Source organism: Halichoerus grypus, chromosome 2 (genome assembly GCF_964656455.1).
Source record: "Halichoerus grypus chromosome 2, mHalGry1.hap1.1, whole genome shotgun sequence".
NCBI classification, from domain to species: domain Eukaryota; kingdom Metazoa; phylum Chordata; class Mammalia; order Carnivora; family Phocidae; genus Halichoerus; species Halichoerus grypus.
Genome location: NC_135713.1, coordinates 152,252,608 through 152,264,878, shown reverse-complemented (window position 1 = coordinate 152,264,878; position 12,271 = coordinate 152,252,608). Strand labels below are relative to the sequence as shown.

General features: G+C 52.4%; 1 protein-coding gene across 1 annotated transcript in view; it reads right to left on the bottom strand.

Moving 5' to 3' along the window:
• DNAH2 (dynein axonemal heavy chain 2) overlaps nucleotides 1-12,271 on the bottom strand; it is an 81,405-nt gene that overhangs the window by 51,895 nt on the left and 17,239 nt on the right. Inside the window, exons 9-13 of the mRNA XM_078067868.1 lie at nucleotides 11,446-11,651; nucleotides 10,897-11,026; nucleotides 10,510-10,692; nucleotides 9,565-9,779; nucleotides 338-484 (exon numbers count right to left, since the gene is read on the bottom strand). Of these exons, the coding sequence (XP_077923994.1) occupies nucleotides 338-484; nucleotides 9,565-9,779; nucleotides 10,510-10,692; nucleotides 10,897-11,026; nucleotides 11,446-11,651 (881 nt within the window). The remainder of the gene's footprint in view (nucleotides 1-337; nucleotides 485-9,564; nucleotides 9,780-10,509; nucleotides 10,693-10,896; nucleotides 11,027-11,445; nucleotides 11,652-12,271) is intronic.

Here is a 12,271-nt window from a genome sequence, read left to right as displayed (position 1 = left end):
AATAACACCGATGTTATCCTGTGCCCACGATGCTAATGCCCCCAGTTTCATTCTAGAAAAGTGACCCGGGCCCACAGTATACGTGGCCCCAGTGACCTGTGGGGTTGGAGAGGACCAGGTTGGGTTGTTTTTGCTCTCTACCCTGAAGCTAGAAGACAAAAGTGCAAGGGACAGGAATAACCGCAGGGCCATACAAGAGTGTAGGAGAAAGCATTTTTTTGAGATGGTCAAATGTAAAGGATGGATCCTGCAGGAGATAGACGACATCACGGGACAGATAAGACACAGAGGGGGCTCAGAAGGCGCACAGAGGCTGCGCGGAGGACTGCAACCTTACCGATTGTAGTCTCGAGCCACGAGCAACAGGTTTTCCCGAAGAATGCGCAGGTCCTCCGCGCGCTCGGCTACATTCATCACGTAGTGGGGCGTCTCAAAGAGCAGCCGTTCCCAGTAGTCAATCTCCACAAAGAGAATCAGCAGGGACCTCGGGGAGAAAGGGCAAGGCAGCTCAGGGGATTGCTGGAGGGCCTGACCTGGAGCCAGCAGCGGCCCCAGGGTGGCGGGCTGGGAGGCACAGAGACAGAGATAAGAAATGAAGCAGAACCTCCCGGTAAAGAAGGCTGGCTGGACTCACTGACTTTTGCTGCCCTCCCTGCCCAAACCCCCACAGCAGTAAAGGGGTACTTTGTGTGTTTAGGGCATAAACCCTTAGAGGCAGATCAGAAGTTGAGAAGCTGCCGGGTAAGGAGCAGAGCCGGCACCCTCAGGGGGCGATGGAGACCATTTGTGCCGTGTGGCTCTCTGAGCCCCAGGGTGGTGTCTCCGAGCGTCTCAGGAAGGGAAGCTTGTGGAAACAGCTCCCCACCTGTCCCTGCCCCTACTCTGCACAGTTAAGCGAGTTCCCTCATCACCCCAGCAGAAGATGGAAGGCTTCTTGTCTGGAGAGACAGTACAGAGACAGACCGACGGAGGGTCTTGGACTGGGGACCCAGACCCGGCTGAAGGAGGAGGTGTACTGAGAGGAGGGGACATTAAAGGTCCACGTGCACACTGAATGTTAAGACCCCCAGCCTTCTTTTCCCACCCAGCAACCGGCGCTCGGGCAGCTGGACAAACACTCTCCAGAACGAAGCCCGGAGAACCGTCCCGTGGCCTCTGGCCAGCCTGAGGGGTGAGTTCCAAGGACGGTGCCCTCAGGGGTCCCCTGGAAACAGCCCACAGTTGATGAGCCCCACGGCCGGCTCAGCAGAGTTTCCAGTCCGCTTTCCAGCTCCCTGCCCTTGAAGATGGACAATCAAGGATCACAAAACATCGGTCTCTGTCCTTCCTAGCACAAAAGGCAGGAGGCAAAACAACCAAAGAGAAGAAAAGCCAACTCCAAGGAGAGACGAGGGGCAGGGGCCGCGCAGAAAGAAAGCTGCCCACACCAAGTAAGAAGACGCAACAAAACTGTGTGAACATCCTGAGAGAGAGAAAAGAGCATCCGTGACCCAAAACCCAGAAGAGCTCTTGGAAGTTAAAGACGATAGCACGACATTAATGAATAAACAAGCCCGTTAACAATGAAATCGACAGGAATCTCTCGGAAAGTAGAGAGAAAGACACAGAGATGGAAGGCAGAGAGGACTTTGCATGAAAAAAAGAATAGAAAACTCCCCAGTAGTAATTTTTATATTAACTACATGTTGGAAGGATCATACTTGGGGCAATATCGGGTTGAGTATTCAAACGGATTTCAGCTGTTTCTTGTTCCTCTGTTAAATGCAATACCAGAGGAATTTCACTTGCGCGTGTGGCCTCCCCTCCGGGGAGCTTCTCGCCCTTCCCTCCCGGGTGTCACAGCCACGTCCTGAGTGCGCCACCTCTGAGATCAGCCCCTCAGACGCCCTTCCACCCGAGCCCAGCATCCTCCCAGGTCCAGCACTTGCCCTCCCAAAGGACCTGATCTTTGACCTCACACCACTGACCACAGGCTCTCCTCCCGCCTGTGTGTCCCCCCCATCACCGCCTCCTGATCCACAGACCCTGCCATCTGTCACTTTCACGGTCCTCCTGCCACTCCTCACTTGCTCCTTAGTGTAAGCCACCTAGCAGAACCCCAACCCTGGTTCAATCTGCTGCCATCCCCCCCCCACCGTGCAGGCGGCCCAGCAAGACGGGACCACATAGATGAGCACCCCGAAGGCTCCCCACGCTGCATGTGGGGGTCTCCCCAGGCTGCCCTCCTCCTGTGCTCACGCCCACCTCCGGCAGTGCCTCCCCACTCTCTCAGACCTGCCCCTCCCTGTCTCTGCAGAAAGCCCACCTCCTACACCACAGGGATACAAAAGCCATCAGGAGACTCCACGTACTTCCCACTATAAAACCCAGAAGCCTGGGGACGTGTGTCCCACCCGCGGCTTCTCCCGTTTAGGACGGAAGAGGCCCTCCTCCCACCCAAGGCCAAGGCCCCCTCCTGGGCTCCCCGTCCTGACACGGTTTCCTCCTGCTCCCTCAGATGCCACCCCCTCCCGCTCTCCTCAACAGTCAAAGAAGGCCAAGGTTCTACCATCTTGAAAAAACCAAACCCAAACCGGCCCCCCAGATTCCGTATCCCTCTGAGGGTACGGGGCCCCGCACTCCCCTTTACCGCGCACCTTCCACATAGAATTGTCCTCGAGAACTCCTCTGTCCCCTTCGCCTCCACAACTGCCCTCGTCAAGTCTCCCTGGGACACCTTGTCCCCAAGCCCTGCAGGCCTCCTCAGACCTGGCCCTCTGCCCTCTCATGCTAGACTCCTCCCTGCCTTGCCTTCCTGGGACGCGCTCTTGCGTTCTTCCCTGGCTTCCAGGCCACAGTTCCCCTCTTGTCTGCCTGCCTTTTGGTACAAGTGTCCTTCTGTCTCTAGCATCTCTTGGAAACCCCATTCGGCTGGGCGCTGGAGACCCTGCAAGGAATCTGCTTGCCCTGCAGCTCCCTTCAATGCAGGCTCCTGGAGGTTCTTCACATCCAGCACTCTCCCTGGGCGAGCTCGTCCATGCCCACAGCTTCAGCTGCCTTCTAGAAGCTGCTGACCCCCAGATCTACACGGCTAACGGGAGCTCTGGATTTGCATGCCCAACTGCCTCCTGGATGTCTCCCCGCCTCGGCCCACGGGCACTGCGCACGCACGTCCAGAAACAAACTCATGGTCCACTCTGCACGCGGGGAGCTCCTGGCTCCGGTACCAGCCCTGTCTGCTGCATAAACCAGAGCTGCACGTCCTCCCTCAGCCTCACTGTCCAGCATCCAACCCACTCCCAACTCCCTGGGTTTTAGAGTCAAAGCAAAGTTCAGAAACTCCGCTATCTCCCAGGCACCCGTGGCTCAAACGCGATGCCAAATGGCAATTGGACGTTGGCCTGAAGTTGATGGAAGAGTGCGTGGTCATCCATCTCAAAGAGCAAAGACTCCGGGCAATTGCTGCCATGTGGGACGAGCGCCCGGAGTGACTGAAGTGTCTGATTTTTCAAGAGACCAGAACACAGAACTATTTTCCTATATAAAAACTGTAACCAGTTAAACATTCTCATGGAGATGAAGTGGGGGAAATCGGAGGGGGAGACGAACCATGAGAGACGATGGACTCTGAGAAACAAACTGAGGGTTCTAGAGGGGAGGGTGGTGGGGGGGATGGGTTAGCCTGGTGATGGGTATTAAAGAGGGCACGTTCTGCATGGAGCACTGGGTGTTATGCACAAACAATGAATCATGGAATACTACATCAAAAACTAGTGATGTAATGTATGGTGATTAACATAACAATAAAAATTTTTTTAAAAATTCTCATGGAGGAAAAGAGACCCATGACCATTAAAACAATAAAAATAAAATACCCAAATTAACCAATTAAAAAGAGATGTCTATACATAACATCTATATGCAAATTTTATATATATGACATCTCTTGTTAATTGGTCAATGTACATGGAAAAAATGATTTATAGACATTTTATGCAGATTTAAATACACTGAAAGAAAAAATGCTATTCTTGGACAGAAAGACTCAAACCTTAAAGATGTTCATTCTTCTTAAGTTAACCTATAAATTTAACCCAATCCTTGTTCCTATAAAAATAGGAACGGAACTATTTTGGGGACTAAACAGATTGATTCTAAAGTTCTTATGGGAAATAAATATTAAAAATATCCCCCTAAAACTCTGCAAAGGGAGAGGAATGAGGTCAATAATTAAAGCAGTTGGGTTCCTTCATATGAAGAGACAGACATACCAGCACAGAAAAGTGAATCCCAAAATAGACACAACTCTCCGTGGGAATTTGTTACGTTATATAAATGAGATCAGGTCAACTGGCTAGCCATCTGGGGATTAAAAAACACAACTCAGTTGCACGTGCAGCTCTCTCCCTACATCAAAATAAGTTTCAAAAGGATCAGACATCTACATGTAAAGAATAAAATCATAAAATGCCATAAGTAAATATAGAATATTTTCAAAAATTTTAAAAAGCTTGAATAAAAAATCACATGATTTGTAAAATCTGTGTGGTTTCTTTTCCTCTTTTTTAAGGAACGTGTACTTTTTAATCACAATCAAAAGCCCCCACAACCTGGAGATGCTCTCATGAAAGTCCATGTTCTGAATATTACCGAAATGCTACTTGGAAGCACAATGAGGTGAAAATTCCAGAATGTTCTGTGTCTGCTCTACAGGCAAGCACTGAAATAACAAAATAAGAAATGATATCGTATTTGAAGTTTTGCAAAGGATTATATCTTCACCTTTACTGGAGAGGAAACTTCCGGTGAGGGAAATTATTTTCAAGTGAATAGGCCTCTCTCACACGTGAACGAACAGTGGATTACCAGGCATTGAAGGAAACCCTCCAAAGTAAAAGAGAGAGAGGCTAAAGCCAAGGAAAATTGCTTTCAAGTTAGGATTCCAAGTCCAGCCAAACGTCCAACAAGGGGAGGGCAGAAGACAACTGTGGTCAATCCCATAAAAACTCAAAAAATTTGCCTCCCATGCACCATTTCCCGGAAAGCTAGTAAAGAATGCACTCCACCAAAATGAGGGTCCAAACCAAGAAAGAGGAAGACAAAGGAAACAGGAAATCCAACAAGAAAAGAGGCTGGGAGTGGGGGACGGAATTCCAGGCTAACGCCTGAGTAGCAGGCCTTGAAACCAACCAGTTCTACTGACTCAGGAGGAAAGGGAGTTCTAGCAAGGGTAGCTCTAAGAAAGACAGGAAACCAGTTCAGAGAGTGAGGAAAAATACGACCCATCTGGGACAATTCATGACAGTGAACAGTGTGCTAAGAAAAATAGCGAGGTAATTATCAGTTCCAAAAAGAGCAAACAACAGACAAGCCAGGAAAGGACCATCACCACAAAATTCCTCCGCCCAGCCGCAAACGGGACTAAGAGTCATATTAAGATAAACAATAAATCCGGACTTAACCAAAACTGGTGTGAGAGCTACGCTGGATGGATAGCGGGGTCTGGGCATTTCTAGCTGCACAAACACATCCTCCCATGTTCTTCAGACTGGAGGCTCCGAATCAGTCTCCCTGAACGCCGTGGCCAGCCCACGTGGGCGAGTGTGCTCCCCAATGTCCCACCGAGATGTCTCTTCATTTTGTCATCTTGACGAGATCTTCAAAGTAACTTGAAGGCCTATCAGCAGATTTTAACGTGTCGGTCGACAGGACGGACTTGGATGATGCCGTCTTGATTGTTGAGCTGAACTCAACATCCTAGGAGGAACTCTTTCCACAGGGATGCTCTTGTCTTTGCCAGAAGTGTGTCAATTAATTTCCAGAATGCATATTTTATTGACAGATAAAATTTCTTTTTTTTTTTAAAGACTTACTTATTTGAGAGAGAGAGCGCACGAGCACAGGGAGGAGTAGAGGGAAAGAAGCAGACTCTGCTGAGCATGGAGCCTGACGCGGGGCTCGATCCCGCGACCCTGAGATCATGACCTGAGCTGAGATCAAGAGCCAGACACATGACCGACGGAGCCACCAAGGCGCCCCAACAAATAAAATCTCCTTGAAAAAGCAAATCAGCCTGGGAAATTATTTCTGTAAGATATTTCCTCATTGATCCTCAGAGCCGTGGTCAGGCCACAGAGGCAGGAAAGTGAAGTCAGCTGAGTTTAGGGCTGATAGCCCGGAATGAACCGACCCCATAGAGAATGTCCTATATGGTTGGGGAAGAGAAGGAATTGCAGGCCCTACACACAGAAAACCGACAGGCGTCCCCGTGTCCACCCTCCTGCCCTGCACAGATGGTATAGGACGCAGGGACGACAGCTGGAACATGTTCGAGTTACGTGCGATCGGTGAAGCCGGTCTGGCCGTGAAACGTGGTAAAAGCCAATTTGGACTTCAGAGCTCAAATGTTTGGGATATAAGGTGGGATAAGAAAGCCCCTTGTGAGATAAAATAGGCTCTATTAGGGCCCAGAAGGCTCCGAACTCGGGGGGAGTCAGGTGATTCTGAGAACACTCAGGACACTTGAAAAGCATGCTTATTTGGAGATCTTATCTGGACCCTTGAGCACAAAAGGGTGAGCCTGATAAAGTCATCTGCACCTCCGTGGTAAGGTGTTGGAGAAGAGCGGAAACGGTCTTGGATTTCTTTACTGGTTTGATGAGCCCAGACTTTTCATCCTTCCCTAGAATCATGTTGTTGTCTTTCCCCCCATACATAATTTACTGGGTTGAGGCAGCTTTATCTTGAAACCACAAAAATGTAAAGCACTTATAACAGATCCCTCTAGTAAACGACTGCCCAGGGACAGAAACACTCCTCTCTGGGAGAAGCGTTCTAGCCATTATTTGGGTTTCAGTTAAACCCAGGCCATAAATATTTGGCCCAAGGTTGCCTTGTTGGCCCTGCTGTAAAGATTATGCAACGGGTGCTTCAGATAAGTATCTCATGTGCTCCTTGAAGGGAGACCATCACAGCAGACTGGAAAGTTTTCTCCTAAGCCTCTCCGACCTCGATGGGCATCCCGCTGGAACATCAGGCAACCGCACCACGGTGGGGGGATGGGCACAAGGTACAGGGAGCCCACTCAAAATCCTCCATCCAGTACGGAATATCCAGAAGCCTTGCAGAAATCGTGCAACAACTTTAAGTCCGTCAATCCTGAGCTGACTGAGTCACAGTATACATTATAGGATGCTAGACGCCGCGGGGAACAACCACATACTTCTCCCTGTACAGAATGGAACCCCCCCCCCACGCGTGTTGTTAACCTTAAAAAAAAAGCAAGTTGCAAAAAACCCCGTTTACAATGTGATCCTATTTTGTGTGAAGTGTGTATTTTGGATTACCTGGTAATCGAGATTACCTCCAGGGAGCGGGGCTGGGTGCTGGGTTTTCACTGTTTCCTGTATATATTGCCACATACATTTTTTTTTTTTACAGTGAGCAGGCACTATTTTTATAATTTAAAAATACCCACTAAAGACTTTAAAAAAAAAAATCAAAGAAAAACAAATGTATGAAGTGGGGGGGGCGGGTAAAAGAGAGTGGGGAAAAAGAAATAGACCAAACCACTAAGCATGGTTATCTTTGGGGAGACTTTTTTCTCTTTCACTTTCTTGCATTTTGCAAATTTTCTAAAATTGTCGATACTTTTATAATGGGAAAATTAATCATTTTGAAAACACTTTGGATGCACAGTGTATATGGTATGCTACTATTTGTATAAAAAGACCATTTATGTAGCTATCCACTCTTATTGCTGGAATATGTTCCCCAAGGAACTAGTGACACAGACTCTTTAGAGAGAAACTGAGTCATACAGCAGTGGAGTCGGACTGTTCCTTCTCTACCCTGGTGTAAATATTGAGTTTTGTAACATGGACCTTATATCACCCCTTGTAAAAGGTTTAACTGTTTTAAAAACTACAACTATTATTTTTAAAAATGATAATAAAATAACATTTACAAAATGATATCTCCTTGCTAAATCTGCTTTGAATGTCCTGTGTTCGCGAAGCTTCCTGAGGCAGTTCTTCTGAAGGGAAAATCATGTTTGTGGATTGTTGGCTCTTCGTGAGGACTTCCACATACGCCATCTCGCCTCGTGACAAGCACAGAATAGGATTTTTTGATAGATAAGGATAAGGAAATTCCGAGGAATTTGGCGGCCCGCCCGGGGTCACAGCTCACACTGACCCCAGGGTTCAGACTCTGCCCCGAGGACTGGGAGGAGGCAGAGCCCCCAGCCCGCCGGGGCGGCTTACCTGTGACGCGTCTTCACCTCTTGCTCAACCTTTGTCTTCTCTCATACTTAAAATGTAAACACGGATCACTGGTGCTACCACAATTCTGTTATTTGAATACAACCCTTTGATTCCAGGGAAAAAGGCAACTGCTGGACTGTGCACGTTCATATCGGTATCACTGCAAGTGCGTCCGTCCGTCCGTCCGTCCGTGCGGGCGTCACTCCAAGCACAGCCCTTTGGGAGCACCCAGCTTGACGGGATAATGTGTCTTGCAGATTTAACCCCGTTATCCGCTTGCAAATGTCACCGCGAGGGTAATACCGGCCTCGTCCCCTGTCTCCTCAAAACCAGAGTGCTGACTTACGGAGCCGTTGTTCTATGGGGCCGCTTGGCCATACCTCAAAAACCCATGGACCTTCTCAGGGCCGCTCCCCAACACCCCTGCCTGGCCGAGGACGGGTCTCCGGCCTCCAACGTCTCTGTCCTTCTCACGAAGGCCTCTCCTCCCCTGACACACGGCACCGCTCCTCCACCCCGTCCCTCCACGGGGCGGGGCGTGTCCTCGCACCGTGCCTCCTGTGCCCTGGCTCCGTCTGCCCCCCAGGCCCTGTCTAGCAAAGCCCCTCGTGCCCGGGCCCAGCAGATCAGGACAGCCTAGGAGTCGAAGCCAACGCGAGGAGCCGGGAGGCAGCTGATGACAACGGGGAGCCAAAAGCAATCAAGTGGAAAGTGATTTCCTTCCAATTAAGAAAAACTGTCACCAGACGGTTTGCAATCTCTGCAGACAGATGTCTTACAGAGCTCCTTCCTTAGCGTTCTCTTCTGCATCTCACAGGCCTCCGGGCCTCGGGGCCTCAGGCTCCCCCGCAGAGCGGCCGTGGCCAGGGGCTTCGCCCACCTCGGTTCCCCCACCGGGAAGGCTCTCGCGGTGGAAATACATGAATCACTCACACTGTAAATGATGGGAACCTGAAACTGTCCTGCCTGGAAGGCTGTAGGGGGCAGAGAGCACGACCCGCCAGCCCCACCGGTCGTCCCCGCCCCCCCACAAGCCCACACCTTTGCCGGTGGCCCTGGTGACTTAGCTGGGCCGCCATGGCCATCTAGTGGCCGAACACCTACATCACCGGATCAGTGGGTTACTGGGAGCTGCCTGTTTTCGATGGGTTATTTTGGAGAATAAACGGTAGATCAAAGGCAGGTGGTGCTAGTCCCCGAATTACAGCATACGAGAGAGTTCCAAACCAGAACGGCGCGTGGAACCGAGAGACGGGAGTTACACTCTGGGGAGAGCTGGGGACGCGCGCAGCGGGGCAAGGAGTCAGACTGGGTCTCGTACTTGTCAAAGTTGACATCCAGCATGCCCGCCTTCTCCTGGCTGATTCGTAACAGTGGCGTGTCCAGCCGCCGGATACAGTCCTTGTCCAGCGTTAACGTCCAGTCTTGGAAGGTTTTTCGAACCAGTTCATCGATGGCCTGAACCATCTGCTGATAGGTGTGCACGCTCTCCTCTCCCGTTCCAATGTGGGGCAGGAAGTGAGCACTGGATAGACACTGACGGGGAGGGGCAACAGCTGGCCGGAGCCCACGAGCCACCATCCCCCACGGTACGGTCTCCCACACCGCGCACCCACCAGGCGTGCGGCTTGCTAGCGAGGCCCAGTCTGACCGCTCAGGGGGAACGTGGAGCCACACAGCAGGGTGAGAGGAGGAGACCAGGGCACGAGAGAAAGGGAGTCAGCAGCGTGAACGGGGAAGCACAGAGATTCAGCTTAGCAGAAGTTGGCAAAGAACGGGAATGACAGCAGGTGAGGATTTAAGAGGTACAAGGTGGAAAACCAGTATGAGCCCTTCGTCACCACGGTCCTCGCTCAGCGATCGGGAAGACGCCTCATTCTCCCCCAGAACCAATTACATGATGGCAAGCACCTCGGTAGCCTACATTCCCCAAAAGCCCTTTGAGAGGCGTTTTTCCTGTTTCTTTGTGCCGGTTCTTTTAGGAGGACGGGGCCCTCTAAAGGCCTGTCCAGCTTCTGGGATGCTGACCCTATTCCTCCCGCCCCCCCCCCACCTTGATGGGAAATGCCTGCAATGACCCGTGCCCGCCCACCGCATCAGAACCATGGCCACCTCACTGACCGGCACCTGCCGCTCCCCTGGCCCATCATGAAGACTCTCTGGGGAAACTCCCTGGACGGGGCCCCCACCCCTGCCAGCATGGGGCACAGCCTGCGAACTCCACCGGCTCCCTGAGAACAAGTTTTGGGAAAGTCCAGGCGCTCACGTTCATGACCCTGTCGATGCGGTGCCGCAGGATCCGCATCCAGTGGGCCTGTCCCGAGTACCGGGCCATGTAGGGCTCCAGGTATGACCATTTCTTGTTTAGCTCACGGTTCACCAGGGCCAGCTCGCTATTGAACAGCATATAGAGATCCACGGCCTTCTTGTCGTAGGTTCGCTTGATGGCCTAACGAAGGGAAAGAAGCTGACAATGGGGCCTGGGGGTCCGGCTTCCTTCCCTCCCGTGACTCCTGCGAAGGAGGCGCGCTCCCTAGCGATCCAGAAGCGAGGGGAGCAGAGGGAAGGGAGGACTTGGGGAAGGGCATGAGTGGAGTTGGGACTGGAGGAAGCACAGGAGGGAGCAGGGGGTAGGGGGAAGGGGGGGCGGCACCTCCCGCGTGGCCAGCCTGTGGAAGGTGTCCAGCAGCAGCACTCCCTGCTCCACGTCTCGGACTAACTCGAAGGCGGAGGTGATCAGGTTCTGAGTCATCACCTCCAGGTCTTTGACTCCAGTGCGAAACCTGCACCATTAGAGAAGCGTGGGGCCGGGCAGGCACTGTCGCCGCCCGGAGGACGCCCCCCGAGTAGGAATCCCAGGTGCCGAGGGCGCTCCCCCCGCCCCCCCTCCCCGTGCCAGGCACGCAGTGCGTTATGCACGCGCGTTAATCGTTTATTCCCCAAAATGACCCAGTGAGACGGATTCCATGACTTTGTTAGATGAGGAAACAGGCTCTAACGGGTGGAACGATGTGCCCCGAGTCACCTGTCCAGTACGCGGCACAACAGGGGCTCCAGCCCGGACCCTGCCTCTGAGCAGCGGCTCCTCCTCACCCCTGACCTGTCCCCTCCACGCGGGACTTCGGACTCGTCGGGCCCCTCCTCCTGCGCTCGCCTCCCCGCCTCCCTCCCCTGCGCCTCTGCCGCGGAGGGACCCCCTCACCTGTTGTAGTCCTCGTGCCAAGAGGTGTTCTTGACGTCCAGGATGCCCCCGCGAACAGCCCGCAGCGTATGGAGATTCTTATGAAAGATGTCCTCGATCTCCAGCAAGTTGCGCGTGATCTGGGGCCCTTGGGCACCGAAGAAGCGAGGTAGTGGAGCCTGCTTGCCGTCCTCCCAGCGGGCAAAATGGTACTGGCAGTCACATACCTGAAATGAAGTCCGCGTGAGGGGGCCTCCTGCTCCCTCTTCTGATCACATCGGGCCTGCATGCTCAGGCTTGGCTGAAAATGTCCAAAACGTGAGGGAGGACCCGCCAGAGGCAAGGAGCTCCTGGGATGAGCTCTGGCCGTGGAAGGAACGGCGAGACACCACAGGGCCGTGGTAAGAGGCAACAGTCTAAGAGAGCGGGACCAGCAGCAGGGGAAGAGCGGGAAGCCGCCTGCTGAGCCTCTGCGCCTCCCGCCCGCCCAGGGCCGAGCCCCCTGTGACTCTCCTCTTGCTCCCTGACCATCTGCCCACCTCAATGAGGTCCTTGCAACGCTGCACAAAGGCGTCCACCTGGGCAAATATGCTGGTCTGGTCGAGCACCCAGCCCCGACTCGAGAACCTGTGTTTGGAGAAAGAGGGACCAAATCCAAATGTAGGGCCGCTGGCTATCAGCCTGCCCATGCAAAGCTAGAACCAGGAGTCCTGGGGGGCCTGAGAAAAAGAGACCCCAAGAAGCAGTTCTCCTGCACAACTGAGGAAGAAAGGCAAGATGAGGAGAACCAGAGAGGAGACAAAGCATCTCCGTTCTGGAAGGAGGTTTGTACATAATGGAATTTCAG